At 38.7% G+C, this 16505-nt stretch overlaps 1 protein-coding gene across 3 annotated transcripts in view; it reads left to right on the forward strand.

The window, feature by feature from the left end:
- The window catches only part of lpgat1 (lysophosphatidylglycerol acyltransferase 1), a 70528-nt gene extending 54858 nt beyond the window's left edge, over positions 1-15670 (forward strand). For all 3 annotated transcript variants that reach the window (XM_036582217.1, XM_036582216.1, XM_036582218.1), the window contains exons 7-8: positions 10142-10248; positions 12156-15670. In XM_036582217.1, coding sequence (XP_036438110.1) covers positions 10142-10248; positions 12156-12319 — 271 coding nt within the window. In that variant the 3' untranslated portion in view covers positions 12320-15670. The remainder of the gene's footprint in view (positions 1-10141; positions 10249-12155) is intronic.
- The last annotated feature ends 835 nt before the right edge of the window (positions 15671-16505 follow it).

A 16505-nucleotide genomic window follows, 5' to 3' on the forward strand; every position in this document is an offset into this window, starting at 1 on the left:
ATCTACACACACTCATAGACATGAAGATGTGAACTGTTCTGCGCTTTAAAAACACGTCATGAATCTGACGTACACTTTTCTTAGGACTTTTCACAGGAACATATTTAAGAAAAAACTTAGATACTGGTGAATGAGGCCCTATGATATTTCTAATAGCTTTGCACAGAGCAGTCCTTGTACGAAAGTTGATATCCATGAATCAAATTGTAGAAAAATGGAAGAATGAAGCCTTTTTTTGTGCTGAAATTCATGATGTGGCCTGCCAGGCTGAAGGTGAGTTGGTGTGAAATGACCTGAATAGTTTTGCCCACTGCTTCAAAACAAAACCCTCTTTGTGTTGATGGAGCAGTCAGAGCTTCACACTGCAGCTCTTTTGACGTTACCTTCAACACTTTGGACAAGTGTGGAATTCTCACTGCTCTTCACATGCATCATACCATTTCTGTCGTTTCTATTTATAAATAACTGTAAATCTGGATTTTATTTACTAAAATTGTTTGTTTATAAATAGAAACAGAAATCACGAACATGATCTGTAGCGTCTGTATGTGTGTGACGTGTGTACCTGTGAAAGGAGTCTGTGAGGGTCAGAATTCAGCTCAGCACCTGTTGTCTAAAGTGGCTGCTGCAGTGTCAGCAGGTAAATCAGTAATATTTGTTTTATAGCACGTATAAAAACTGACACTGCACCAAAATGCTTTACACAGGTGACATCTAAATAGATGAACAAGAAAAAAAAACAGACGTTAAAACCAAAGAACAGATTGAAAAAAAATGAAGACGACTGAAACCAAAGGGGAAAGAGAAACGTAGACAACTCTCATCACAAAACATCAGCTTTTTGACAACACTGATGATGTTTAGATGGTTCTATATAGGACCGTTTTGAAAATACAGCACCCTAAAGGGTTCTTCTATTGTTACAAACATAACATTACAACAGAAGAACCCTCTGACTGCTACATAGAACCCTTTTCAAAAAAGTTCTATGAATCTGAAGAACGCTTTTGTGATGCAAAGAACCCTGTAATCATGCAAAGGGTTCTTTGAGTGTTCTTGGTTCTATATAGAACATATTATTCCATCAGAGAACAAATATATTTTACTTTATTTTGCTCTTCCCTGATTGGCTGGTGTTGAAAACGTCTAGGCGGCAGATTAAATCTCTGAAGGGAACATTGTTTTGTTAAACCCCTGAGAGGAGAGTCATTACCTGACCGTTAGCCTAATTATCATTTTAATCTAAGGCACGACATGATGTGTGTTAAATTCAAGCAAGAAATTAAATGGATTGTAAGTAAGTTTCGAACTTGTGGTGTCTGGGCTATGCAACACATGCCTTCAGCAGCTTAAAATGTATTTTTCTTGGTAAATTTCCTTCTCTAAGTGTTCTTTTTGTCTTCAAATACCTCCTTTCTGGATAAATAGATCTGCTCTAAAACTGTAAGAAATGTAGAAATGCTAGAAATGGTAAAAGTGGTCTGTTGAATGTCTACAAATAGCTGAATAAGCTGATTTTGCAGTGCTGAAAGTGTTGAATGTCTATAATTCTGCTTACATAATGATTCATGAATGAATTTGCAGTGGTGGGTTGTAACCGGTTCCATTAACTCAGAATTGTGATGGATTTCCGCTCAAGTATATTCAGATAATAATACTTTTATTTCTATTCAGGTATATTTATGAGGAAAGTAATGCATTTTTTAGCCATTAACGTTTAGTTCCTGATTCTCTTTTTTGGGGTTATTTTTATTCTGCTGTGTTGTTTCAGCTCCTGTTCTGCTTTACTGTCAATCACTCCTCTCACTCTGGAGCTTCATTTTATTTTAGACCGACAGGATCCAAAAAGAGACGGATGGAGTGTAACAAACTTCAGTTCCTACACTGATGAAGCTGCTAGGCTACTTTTACGTCTAGTTGAGTCATTACTCCAGTTATTCTGAAGTATTAATAAGCAGTAATAAGTATGAATACGTTTTCTCTCCATGACAAGTGGGGGTAGGAGGGGGAGATGAAAAATGATATTATTGGTTAATATTACTTTACTCCCCGTCCCACAGTGCGTGGTGACATCAAAACTCAGAAGACGTTTAGATGTGGGTAAAAGTCATTACAGTTTGATGGAAGATTACAGGAAAACCTGAATTTTGTCTTTTAAATTATATGATGAATCATGCTTAATAGCATCTGCCTAATAGCAGAGAGTCGCGTGATGTAGCTTCACGGCTCTATATTTTGCACAAAGCGCTCAGTGTTCTTCTTGAGGTGTATAACGTCAGATTTTATGTGGTCTTATTGCCCCCTACTGGACTGCCATGCACATTTGGACATTTTTAAGTCGTTTTTGTGGACGTTTTTCGAAAATTTGATGTGGACAAAGATTTTGCTTAAAATAGAAAGAAGAAAAAAGTTTTTGAAAATATTCGAAACATCTGAACGAGACCTGAAATGTTACATTTTTAGTGCCCAGTTTCTATTTATTTCCTAAGTTTAACATAAAAAATAAATTGTGCCATAACTTTTGCACAAGCCACATTTTGTTTTTGTTTTTTTCCCCAAATTTGTTCATTTTTGGGGGCCTTTTGTGTGCTGTATTTTCAAAAAGGTCCTATATAGAACCATCTAAACATCATCAGTGTTGTCAAAAAGCTGATGTTTTGTGATGAGTGTTGTGTGTTGTCTGCGTTTCTCTTTCCTCTTTGGTTTCAGTCTTGTCTTCTAAAAGGCACTGCATTAGCACTGCACTGCATGCTGAAGTCTGCTTTTGCTTTACATTAACTGCTCAAGTGCATGTTGGCCGTGACTCCTTGTTGTCTCATAGGAAGTACATGGCTGTTTACGGGTGTTATTAATGTTTAATCAGGGTGTCAGCAGTGGACTTAGTAATGTTAAACATTTACATCCACATGTAGTCTGCTTAGGGCTGGGCACGGTGTTATCATTGAGTGCGTTTACAGGCACTCAGTAATCCAATCATAATCAGATTTCTGCAGTTATCTGATTATTCAAATGGTCTTGTAAACAGCATACTCCGATTTCTTAGATCAGAGTGAGGTCTAGAAATCTAATTAAGAAATCTGATAACGAGAACTGGACTTTAGCTGAGTAATCAGATTTCTCAGTGCATGTATATGCTTACTCTGATTTCTTTCGGATTTCTTAGTCTGCGCATGTGCAAAAAGACTGCAGTGCTGGAAATAAGCAGCGTTGCCACAAGATGGCAGCAAAACAATTTTGGTGTGACGCTGAAACCGACTACATGCTTTATGAATGAAGGATTTAACTTTCCTTCATCTTCTAGATGATGAATGTTTTCAGGTAAAGTGGTGCGATGTTTAAAAAAAAAAAAACCCACAGCATGAAGTTTGAGGTTGACTTGACAAACGTTGGGTTGTATTCTGTGAGTTTATTGGCTGGTTTTAAAGTAGAAATCTGATTACCTGACTGGTGTAGTTCAGGAGTTTTCACATTGTCTGATTGCTGAAGTGCAGGTAAATGCTTTGATTTGATTACTGACAAAATCTGATTTTCTGCAGCTATTGGGTTATTAAGTACATGTAAACGCACTCACTATGATAAATGACACCACAATATACTTATGTGAGTATTGTCAGACCTTCTAGAACATTTGAAGAGCGACATGGATTGTGAAAGACAAATTTAGATTAATTACAGAGAGCTCGTAAACAATAACAACTAGTTAGGACCATTCATAGTATTCAATTATGTCATGAACACTTCGTCGCCATCTTGGCAGGTGAGCTGTAACTCTGACTGTGCTCTGGTAGAGCTTGACTCATCAGTGTTACTGCAGCTGCAACCCTGCAGGTGGACGAAGACCACACAAACCAGACAAGATTGACCACGAAAAAAGGCGAAACGATATCTGGACACTCTAGATACAGTCTCCAGAAAATGCTACGGGCACATTACATAGATTTGTGGAAGTTCAGAAAATTAAAAAAAAAAAAAACGAATGAACACACACACCAAAGCTCTTAAATAGTAAACTCATACATAAAGCTGAGGTTAGTTTTTTATTCACCAGCTTTTTATACAGATATTCTATTCCACCTTAAATGATGCTGCAGTTACATTGAGGTGCCTTAAATGTAGAACAAATTTCAAAAAAGAAGCTGGCAGATAAAAAGCCAACACCAGCTTACCTCAAAAAAGCATTATTTTGCCTCAATAGATACATCCTTAATCAATACATATCTGAACTTTCTGTTGGAAATGGTTAATGAGCAGCTAACGAGCAGCACAGCAGAGCTATAATAATACACTGGATCTGCTGGCTGATCTAACATCCCAAACCACACACTTCTGTACTTCACCTACTACACTAATGAGTGCACTTCTAATGGTACTGCACTGTTTTTACATACTATGTATTGTGCTGGTATGCGGGTTGGAATGCAGCAAAAACTAAAATGGGAAATCTGAGCCATTTAGATTTCAGCTTTCATTTATTATCACTACAGCAACGAATACAATCAAGGCAATACACTGAAATATATCAGTTTATACGCTTTAGAAATGAGATTTAAAAAGTGTTCCAAAAAAATTGTTTTACAGCGTGTGCTGGAACAGTTATGGCTTTGTCAGTGATGAACAGAGAACATAGTATGAAAATGATGAATATGAAAGTTTGTGAACGAATTCCAAGTTGGCTTGACAAAGCTGTTGCTATGAAATCTCAGGCGGTTGCTAAGGCGTTGCTAGGCTGTTGCTGTGGTATGGCATCCCAGATGGTTGCTAAGATGTTGCTGGGCTGTTGCTATGGTATCCCAAGTGGTTGCTAAGGCGTTGCTAGGCTGTTGCAGTGGTATCCCAGGTGATTGCTGAGGTGTTGCTAGGCCATTGCTGTGGTATCCCAGGTGGTTGCTCATGTGTATTTGTGTGTGTGGTGGTACGTATGTGAGTCTGTATGTAATATCTATGTAATGTCTCAGCAGCAACCTCTGCTGTCCATGTGCTGTGACATCACAGCTACAACTAACTAGCAGTCTGGTAGTCTGTGTTCAGTGTTCTAGTGCCAAGCTTGAAAAGGGTAATGTGTTGGTCTTCTTGACCAAAATATCAGACCTGGAACCTTAATTTATAGAAAATAGTCACAATGAAAATCACAGTCACAATATTGGTCAAAAAATCAGAATTACATAATTTATTCAAATCAGCCCTACATCTGGTTGCAGCCCTGTCAGATTAAAGTGGGTGGGGAGGGGGCGGGGCTTATGTTCTGGGCACATCCACACACAAATGACATCAGCAGAGTATATTACTTCCAGATGTTGTGATTTTGGGGTTTATTTTGTTAGAGGATATTGAAAATGTTCTCTTAGAGAACTTTTGTTGATGAGAGCCAAACCAGCCTGTGTAGAATATAATTATAATTAGAGCTCTATAGACTCAAAACATTAACACATTAAATCAGATCTAGACCTCAGAATCAAAAAAACATTGCAGACCTGAAAATATGCATCATTGCACCCCTAGTTTGTGTTATATTTAATATGTCGCCTGCTTTATCAGAGCAGTGTTGATTGTTGCTGTGTGTCTCTCTGATGGTGGACGAGCCCTCCTGTGTCCTGTTTAGTGGAGCGCGTGCCGTTATTGCGTTAGTGCGGATGGGTTTGTTCTTCAGAGGAGAGTATAACCTCTAGTCAGTCTGAAGGTGATTTGAGTGTCTCTGAGTCAGATTCAGTGGAGACCCCTGCTGGCAGACTCTGCGCTAAACACTCACACCTACAGTATTCTGGTGGGATTAAAACAGCACTTGAGCCCCCGGCTCTACACATATCTGCATACACACACTAGTGTTCAATGTTTGAATCACATTCCAAAACTTTGTCTTCACTTTTTTTAATAACATTTTGAAAAAATGAAATGTATGATGAGATGCATCCAGTGATGAACAGAGCTGTAGAAGATCTCTTAATAAATGAGTTGTTGTTGAGTATGAAGTTGTGTGAAGGCATTGAAAATGGCTCATATTTAAGAAGTGAGGAATAAAATCGAGACCAAAAACTTACCAAAAAATTACCATATATAAATAATTCTATGTACGGTATATTACATAATAACGTTTTGTTGTTTTGGGGGAAAAAAAACTCTAATATGAAAATTAACAGCTTATTTATGTCAGAACAAATCTCTTATCTCCAAATTGATACTTTTGTAGGAGAAGGAAAAATAAAAATACATCTCTAATGGTCCGTCTCCATTTCTATTGGAAATATTGACACAATGCGAAGGGCATCAAATTGTTGTTGCTCTCAGAAAGAAACACACGCAGACATATATGACAATCAACCATGTCACTGCAGTGCTGAGAATGATCCATCACCCAAATAAAACCTGCTCTGTGGGGGTCCTGTGGGGGTCCTGACCGTTGAAGATAAGGGTAACAAAGTATGCAGAGAAACGGATGGACTATGGCCTGTATTTGTGGTACCCAAGGTGGTTGCTAAGGTGTTGCTATGCTGTTGCTCTGGTATCCCAGGTGGTTGCTAAGGTGTTGCTGTGGTATCCCAGGTGGTTGCTGAGGTGTCGCTAGGCTGTTGCTGTAATATCCAGGGGGTTAAGGTGTTATTAGGCTGTAGTTGTGGTATCCCATGTGGTTGCTAAGGTGTTGCTAGGCCATTGCTATGATATCCCTGGTGGTTTCTAATATGTGTATATGTGTGTGCTAGTATGTATGCGAGTCTGTGTGTATTTCTTTCTATTTTGCTCAGAAACACACAGACATATATGACAACCAGCCATGTCACTGCAGTGCTGAGAATGATGCACCACCCAAATAATACTTGCTCTGTGGTGGTCCTGTGGGGGTCCTGACCATTGGAGAACAGAGTAACAAAGTATACAGAGAAACAGATGGACTTTGTGAATTGTAGAACTACAAAGTGCTCCTTTATTGTACATGTCCATATATTAACACAAAGCTGTCCTTTGGTGGAAACTGTTCAGTCCAGATTATTTTAAGCAGTGTTGAGTGCATTAATTGCAGCCTGTCTGTTTCAGTACGCGGCCTGGTCACACACTGCGGAAATGCCAGTGATTTTTGTCAGGCTGTGAAAACAGCCGTGATTTGTCACAATGCTTACAAACACCGTCAGCAGAAACAGCTGATATTCGTCTGTGTGCAGTAAACATCCGTTAGAGCGCACTTTCATCTGATTAGCGTCATGCAGAGACCATTTAATCAAATACAAGATCGTAATTAAAGCTGTGCTTATTCAGATTGCAGAGGCTGAATGATTTTGACTGATTGGTATTTTTTTGTTATATTTTTGTGGAGCCCTTTAACAGGTGCCAACACTGCCTGTTGGCACCTGTCGTCGGTCACGACACTTACCATTTTGCTTGAGGCCCAAGTGTAGCTTTTTTCCTTTTAAAGCAGCATTATGTGAGAATTTGTAGTTTTTTGCTCTTGGGTTCCCCCTACAGTTGCAGAGTATATTTCTGTTACACCACTGTTGTAAATTCAAATTGCACTGTGAGCCCCCCTCATGGACGGCCATACATGTGCATTTGTTGATGAGCTCAAGGATACAGAATACGACTCCACTTTGTGTGCATGTGTCACGCAAGCATAAAGATTACACTCGCGATTACGGTAGTTGCCATGTGTAAATAACAGAAATTGAGGGTGTAAACTGTAGCATCCAAATGCCTGCATGATGCACATGCATGCAGAGGGGAGTTTGATTGTGCCAGGGATTCAGCAGAACACCAGCAAAGGCAACATCAGAAGAGAAAGAACCATGCTGGCTTATCAGGTAGAGTAATATTTACAGGATTTTATTACAGGAGGTTGCAAACTTTTAAGGCTTATTTGGCGTGAAATTGACAAAGACTGACCAAACCTACAACATACATACAACAGTATGTAGGTTACAGCCTACATCACAGTCTTTCTTAAATACCTCTGGCAGGGATGAACACTCAGAACCCAGACTCTGTCTGATTTTCGTTGTTTTTCCATTAGCCGTGAGACTGTCCTGCATCCTTTTATCTCTGGGCTGTTTTGTGAACTTCCGTGGCCCACTGCTGGGCTGTTTTTGATCCTAGACATATCCACTGCTCTAGAACAGCACGGACAGTTGACTTGGGCAGCTCTAGCAGGGCAGAAATTTGATTATCTGAGCACTGAGCTCTTAATTGCAGCCAGTTCTATTGCCAGTGATTGCTTATGGAGACTTTATGGTTAGTTAATATTAGTTACGAAATAATCTCCATTCATAGTTAAAGGGAAATTCCACTTTTTTAATGTTTGTATAATTTAGTGGTTGAGATGTTATTCAGAGTGGTTTGGTGTGAAATGGTTCACTGTAGAGAATTCTTTACAGTGGTGGTGATAGGGACAAGGGGTATAGAAAAAACATATCTGCTATGAATTTATTTTACCACAAAACTATCGTAAAACAGTGTCTCAGACATTAAGCAGTGCTCATAACCATTTTATGTAATAACTTTCTGTAAGGGAGCTTTTAGAGGTGGACATCTGGTTCTCATCACCACCACTGTGAACAATTCTGACTTGGTAAGTTTCTCTAGAACAAAGAATTTCACACCAAACCACTCTGAGCCTTTTATGTCTCTACCACTGAATTATGGAGAAGTTTTAAAAATTGGTGGAATTCTCCTTTAATATGAGTTATGAGAATTATTATTAATCATTAACATTATGTTGCGGTGTGCATCCTTATGTATTTCTTTTAGTCTTGCAGTGTATGACTAACCACATGGTTCCATCAAACATGAGGTCATTCGGTCATTCATTTGAAGGGAAAACTTCAGTCTGTCTCTTTACATGTTTTTGTTTTGGCCACACAGTGTATATATTGTTCCTGTTAGGTTTACAGATTTCATGTTGTTATATGTATCGTTTTCCACTCTGCTGCTGAATGTTGATGATGGAGGCGGTCACTGTGTTAGCGGCCCGTTAGCCACCGTGTGTAATTCCTCCTCAGCACTTCCTGCAGTGCCGCGACTGCATTTCCTCAAGCTGTTCACGCAGCAGCTATTGGAATGGCCAGCAGAAATCAGCAGAAATACTGAGGCTTAGCATTCTTTTAAAAAGGGCTGGAGGCTGAGCACGGTCCAGAGCTGCTTCAGCTAATCACTCACTGACCCGCTGGATTTTATCTCCTCCAAACAGAGCGGTCAATGACTCAGTGTTTCTGCTTCTGCCTGCTCTGTTGGTGGATTCACTCTGCTGAGCTTCTGTGTTTATTTATTTTTTTTAGCTATCAACTACAGTGAGCAGAATAAATACATTAAAGAGCCTGTATCATGGAAAACAGAATTTTCCTTACTTTCAAAAAATAGTTTGGTTTGTAATATACAGTCCCTTTATGGAAACTAAGCTTCAGAAACACAATTCAGTACTTTTTTGATGTTGCAAAATCCAGTGCTTTTAGATACGTCCACCTATAGAGCCAACAATTTTGTGTCCATTCAAACTGAAGTTATAAGGAGTGTTTCAGCATGGAGTGCTTTTTAAATGAGGCACAATACAAGGCAGCCAATCAGACCGGGGGGGAAGTGGGGTATGTAGGATATCAGCCCTTTAAGACATTAACAACAAACAGAAACAAGATATAGCAGCTATAGTAATAACAGTGGAATTCTTGATTATGCATATTAAGTGAGGTAAGAATTTTTGTAGGCCATTTTGAGCTGATCAACTTGTCACTAAGTCTGATTTAGATAAGCGATAGTATTAACTGTTGTATTAACCTTTTATATGGTCAAAGATTAAACAAAATCAATGGGTTTAGTTACAGAGTGCTTTACTAATATCTTTGTTGAATATAAGGTTCAGCCAAATTGTCAGTCAAAAATATAATCCAATCAATGTAGAAACATACCTAAACCAGTCCATTTAGAACTGTCCAGTGTTGAACTTTCAAACCAAAGTTCCTGTGACAGTAACGTGTGCTTGGTTGTCATTAAAAGTAGCATAATTCCTTAATAGACGTTTAAAGAGTCATTATCGGTACAGTATCTGCAGGGTTTCCGCAGATGCCAGTAAATCTGTGGCACCTCACTACTAGCCGATTTGATCAGCTAAGCGATTTCTCGGTCAGACTCTGATATCTAATATGCCTCTTTGTGTGTTTTTTTTTCCCAGGACATACGCCATAAAAGATGTCCCAGTGGAGACGGAGGCTCTGACAGACTGGCTCTATCAGAGATTTGTGGAGAAAGAGGAACTTCTGGCCCATTTCTACCAGACAGGTGAGAAATCTGGATCTAAAAGATTCCTTTATAATTAACCCATAAGTTGCAGACTTATTAGTCAGTAACTGCTATTGATTATTTAGAATCTCCTATGAATTATTTAGTATCTACTATGAATTGTTCTGTATTCACTATGAATTATTCAGTATTTACTTCTGTGAATTATTCAGTATCTGCTATGAAATACTCAGTAACGTCTATGAATTATTCAGTAACCACTCTGAACTGTTCAGTCACCACTATGAATTATTCAGTTTCTACTATGAATTGTTCTGTATCCACTATGAATTATTCAGTATTTACTATGAATTATTTAGTATTTACATCTGTGAATTATTCAGTAACATCCATGAATTATTCAGTATCTACTATCAGTATCTACTATGAACTATTCAGTATCTATCCATTTTGAATTATTCGGTATCTACTGTGAATTATTTAGTATCTATTATTAATAATTTAGTATTTGTTATAAATTATTCAGTAACGTCTATGAATTATTTAGTATCCAATATGAATTATACAGTTTCTACTATGAATTTGTACGTTTCTACTACGAATTTTTCAGTATCTACTATGAATTGTTCTGTATCCGCTATGAATTATTCAGTATCTACTACTCTACAACCCCATTTCCAAAATAGTTGGGACGCTGTGCAGAATCTAAATAAAAATAGAATGCAATGATATGCAAATCATGTAAACCATGTTTTTAAAGCAAAATACTACAAAGACAACATATCAGATATTGAAACTGAGAAATTTTAGTGTTTTTTGAAAAATATATGCCCATTTTAAATTTAATGCCAACAACACGTTCCAAAAAAGTTGGGTTAGGGGCATGTTTACCACTGTGTTTCATCACCTCTTCTTTAACAACACTCTGTAAGCGTTTGGGAACTGAGGAGACACTGCTGTAGTTTTGAAAGTGATATGTTTTCCTGTTCTTGTTTGATATAGGATTTCAGCTGCTCAACAGTTCAGGGTTTCATTTTTTGTATTTTTCATTTCATAATGCGCCAAATGGTTTCAGTGGTGACAGGTCTGGACTGCAGGCAGGTCAGTTTAGCGACTAGACTCTTTTAATACAGAGCCATGCTGCTGTAATACATATAGAATGTGGTTTGGCATTGTCTTGCTGAAATAATCAAGGCCTTTCCTGAAAAAGTCTGTATGGTAGTATATGTTGCCAAAACATGTATATATCATTCAGCATTAATGGTGCCTTCACAGAAGTGCACGTCACCCATGCCAAGTGCACTAATGGACCCCTATACCATCATGAATACTGGCTTTTGAACTGTGCACTGATAACAAGCTGAGTGGTCTTTAGTCCAGAGGACACAGTGTCCATGATTTCCAAAAAGAATTTCAAATGTTGATTTGTCACTTTTCCACTTCCCCTCAGTCCATTTTAAATGAGCTCAGGCCCAGAGAAGGTGGCAGCATTTCTGGATCCTGTTTATATATGGTTTCTTCTTTGCTTTTTAGAGTTTTAACTTGCATTTGTGGATGCAGCGACAAACTTTGTTCACAGACAGCGGATTTCATTTTACCAGCCTTTTGTTGCCCCTGTCCCAACCTTTTTGGAACGTGTTGTTGGCATCAAATTCAAAATGAACATATTTTAAAAAAAAACTAATATTTCTCAGTTTCAACATTTGGTATGTTGTGTTTGTATTATTTTCAATTACAAATAGGGGTTAAATGATCTGCACATCATTGCATTTTGTTTTTATTTACATTTTGCAGAGCATCCCAACCTTTTTGGAAATGGGGTTGTACTATGAATTATTCAGTATCTATTATGAATTATTCAGTATCTATTATAAATTATTTAGTAACGGCTATGAATTAAACAGATTTATAATCTCCTACGGTTATGCCCTCATTGTGTTTTGAAGGAGCGTTCCCTCCACCGAAGGGACAGAAGGAGGCAGTTTCCCGAGAGATGACCCTCAACCCTGTGTGGCTCTGCGCTGTCCAATCGTTTGCCTTCGTCTCTGGCTACATGTGGTACAACATCCTACAGCACATCTACTGCTGGTTCTTCTCCCTGCTGTGGTGAGGAAGAAAACAAGAGAAAGATGAGGGGGGGAGAGAGAGAGGGAGAGAGAGGGGGGAGCAACGTGGAGGGTGAAAAAAGAAAAAAAGGAAGGGGCCATAGCTGCTGACCTTGAGTTGACCTTGGATCTGTTAAACAGCCCCAGAAACAGTCTTCACTGGACGGATGGCAGAGTGGACGTTTGCAAAATGTGGAGGCAATACGGAACGGCATCTGCGTTTGTTGTATTTGACCCTAAACCCTAAACTCCGACCCGGATTCACAAACACAATATAGACAGCCCTGCAATATACATTCGCACCCACCACTAAATATGTAGGAAGAGATGACATCATGTTTACACATGCATACCTACACACATGCAAACATACATACATATATTATATATTATGCACGTCTAAATGTTTACTCATGCACATGTGGACACATTTTTTTATTTTAACTACAATCAAAAATTAGGCTCAGGAATAAGCCAGATAGAGTTTCAGACATTTTTACCCCCCCCTTTTTTTTATTTGTTTTCTGCTGTGGGTAACACTAACCCGCTCGCTCTTCTCTTGTTCTCTTCTGTACATTGAGAAGAGCTTCCAAAGGATCTTTCATCTTTCTTTTTTTCCCCATCTCTTTTCGCCCTCCGTACACTGAGACTGAAGACGAGGGGAACCTCCACAGATCGTCCTCTGGACTTTCATTGCACTATAGATCTGTACCGCCTGTCCTGTATCCGTGGAAACAGCCCTGTCGTGTGCGTTCTGCTTACGTTTTTGTTTTGTTTTTTTAATAATTTTTTCGTCGGTGTTTGTCCTGTGTTCGTCCGTGCGCTAAAATTTCTCGTGTCTCGTGCGTAGACAGTATTGCGAGAGCCGACTGAATGGTTGTTCATGTTTACACTGGCCGCCCGTCGGACGGAGGACACGGAGATCAGCCCGTCGCTGATTGACTGATGGCTAACTGCTAACTCAGTGGAGGGGGGACCTCATTTGTTCCCCTCTACCGCATACATAAACACGCAGAGACATCGGAGTACTCACTGAACTGCTAGTAGAGAAGCTGCGGAGTCGACGTACGCGCCTCTCTCACCCTAGTCTAAATATATTTTGGTGTTTTACAGATATAATTAAGCCATATGCTTAGTGTCTGAAGGCTGATGGAGAAGGTCTGACTCTTCTGAATGGATGAATGACTGAGTAATGTTGAAATGCAGCATTCTGCAAAGAATATAGGAAAAAAAGAGAAAAAAATTAGGCTTACAGGTGTCATTACTGTAAATTTATAACAGCGTAACCTGCCGAAGTGAGCGTGCGACAAATTTTTCCTTTTTTTTCTTTTCTTTTTTTTTATTTTCTTTTTAGATGCATATAATCAATGTCTGATTGCTGTATGTTATATCAGAGTGTTGGCAAAAAAATCACTCTTTATCGATGGAGATTTTATTTGGTTCTGTTTGTTTTTTTTTCCCCCAAATTACATTTAGTCTTGTACATAACAAACTCCGAGGTAGAACCCATGTTCGTGCAGCGTTTCAGCAACATTGCAGTCTGATTTTAGTTTTGAAATATCATGAATGTTAAGGAAAGAGGGGAAAAAACAAGAGATAACAATGCACCTCACGTACTTCTGATGTTTTCTAGATGTTTCTCTCTCCGTATCTGGGTGTATTACTAATACCAAGCAGTCAGAAGCATCCTTCTTTCAGCTGACATAGGAACCAAAGCAGTAATGCTCCATAAAGCTTGCTTACCTTGACCAGTTGCTGTAGCCTGTATGTCTGCCCTGTTACTGCAGTCTGTTAAAGCGATAGTTCAGCAAAAAATCAAACGCCCAGTTTCCACCCTGTAGTCGGTCTTAGGTTCGCTTTTTTAGTTTTAGCACTGGAGGCTAATGTAGTTAACAAATAATGGAAGCTCATACCCCACCAATTGGCATGGGGCTAACACCAGGCCTAAACCATCTCTTGCCACAAACCGTGTAAATAATCTCAAACAGATTTAATCACTGTCTGAACAAAACCTCATGTATCCAACATAGTAACTTCACTGGAGAAGGAATGTAAGATTTTATCCCAAGTTGTTTGGGATTGTTTCTTTTGATCCGTTCATCCTGAAATTTTGATAATGTAAACGGCAGCTTGTGTACAAAATTCAGAAGCATGGTTTTGTTCCAGCAGTATATGCGGTTCCTGAAACTGCAATAAAATAATCTTTCAGCAAGTGAAATGCTCTTAAATGCAGTCAATATATCTACTATTTCTCATTGAGATTGCTGTAAGAATATTATGAGATTATTTAACTTATGTCTAGACGTTTATACTCAAATTTTATCTAGTAAAATAACATTCTATTGGCATGACCATTAGGTAAAATAATAAAGTAAAACATGACTAGAAATAATCTTTTCTAGATTTAAGAGGAGCCCGCTTGCCAAGATATACATTTTTGCAGCTTGACACTATGACATACTGTTATCAATAACAATGGATGTTAGCCTTTGTAGCTCCACTGCTAAGCAAACTGTAGACCCCAAACATGTCACTCAGCCAAGACAACAAATAAAAATGTGGCTTCTTTTGTTTGAAGGCCAATGAGGCTAATATAGCTAACAAATAATGGAAGCTTATACCCCACCATTAGCATAATGCTAACTACAGTGGTTCACACTGACTCACTGTTATTTATAAACCTGGACAAAAGTACTGACAAAGTTCAGGCTTCAGTATAAAACTTGTATTTCATTATTTTGCAGACTTTTGCCGATGATTGATACATATCTTATTTATTATTTGATATTCGTATGGACTACACAGCCTATATTAAATGAAATGAGAGACGGGAAAAATGTTAACTGCAGTAAGAACTATTCTAGTTATTATAAATGACCAGGGTCTGATTTTTCACTCATAAGGGCTAATGATATCCAGTCATGTTTCTTTTCTTACTGCTTGATTAAACCTGTACTCTCTTCATATGTACAGTTCATAAAAACACACATTAGCCACGTAGCTTCAGTGCTAAAGCTAAAGAAGCGCACACCAAACACGTCTTATCTGATCGACTGCATTTGGGCCAAGAGAGGTGAAACTGTGTAAATATGATTTTTCGTGAAACTATCATTTTAAGCCGTTTTAAATGAAAAGAGAAAGGAAGTTTTTTATTATTACTGCAGAACTATTAGGACAGAGCTGCCTATTTACAGTAGATGTAACCACTTGGCTAATAATGGATAAGTCCTGCTTCCATTGCTGAGGAGATATTTCCCTTATGACTGTAACTCATGTCTGTAAGCTTTTTTCTTTTGTTCGTCCCCTGAAACAGGACTGTAATATGAAAGGCAGCGCCCCGAGCCCCTGGGCTTGTAACCCTTGTGGCTCCACTGAAAGGGAATTCGGGCACGGTCCAGCAATAAAAGCACGTCCGCCAAGACGCCCACAATAACTCAGCTGTACAAACCAGTAGACCAATCAGTAGATCCACACTGGGTACCGTAATTGTCATTTCCTAATCATTGCTGTTTTGTGGGCTTGTATTTTGTTTTTGTTGATTTTTTTTTTCCCCAGCTTGCTGAAGACTGAAATGTGTATGATGCAGGAAAGAAGATTGCGGAAAGCATTCAAGGCATGCTGGGAAACGTTCTGGAACTTTCTTCCGATCTGAGAGAGGAAGGAGTGATCAGGCCACGCTCTGTCGTCACCGTCTTTCCTCTGGGGAAAGATGAAGGGGGGGGCAGTTTTAGGGGGGCACGTTTTGTGAGGGGAGGGTGGGTGGGATTAGGAATTTTAACAAATTACATTAGAACGGTCTTTAGTTTTCATTTTGTACTCCTGTTTCCCCCTCTCTTCCTAGCTGCCCAGCCATTTTATGACACAGAATCTAATTGTGCTGGAATAAAAACGATAAATATCAATTAACCCTGAAGTGTCTGAGTGTGAAGCTGTTTAGATGTGTCTGTGTTAATGAGCTTTATGCCTCCTGACTTCTTTATCTGAGCAAGCGTCTCATTTAAAGTAAATGAGTAAAGTCCTTCTTTTGGCCCTCCTATATCTTTGAGTCTGATGCCTTTGGATCTCACACATGAAAGTGTTTTCAATATACTGAGTATGTTGATAATTATATTGAGGTTAATAAGAGGCTGATTTGTTTTAATTAAGAAAAATGGCCCGTTTTATTCAAGCTTTTCATGGGTATTGTGAAAA

The sequence above is a fragment of the Colossoma macropomum genome, unplaced genomic scaffold, assembly GCF_904425465.1.
Source record: "Colossoma macropomum unplaced genomic scaffold, Colossoma_macropomum, whole genome shotgun sequence".
NCBI classification, from domain to species: Eukaryota; Metazoa; Chordata; class Actinopteri; order Characiformes; family Serrasalmidae; genus Colossoma; species Colossoma macropomum.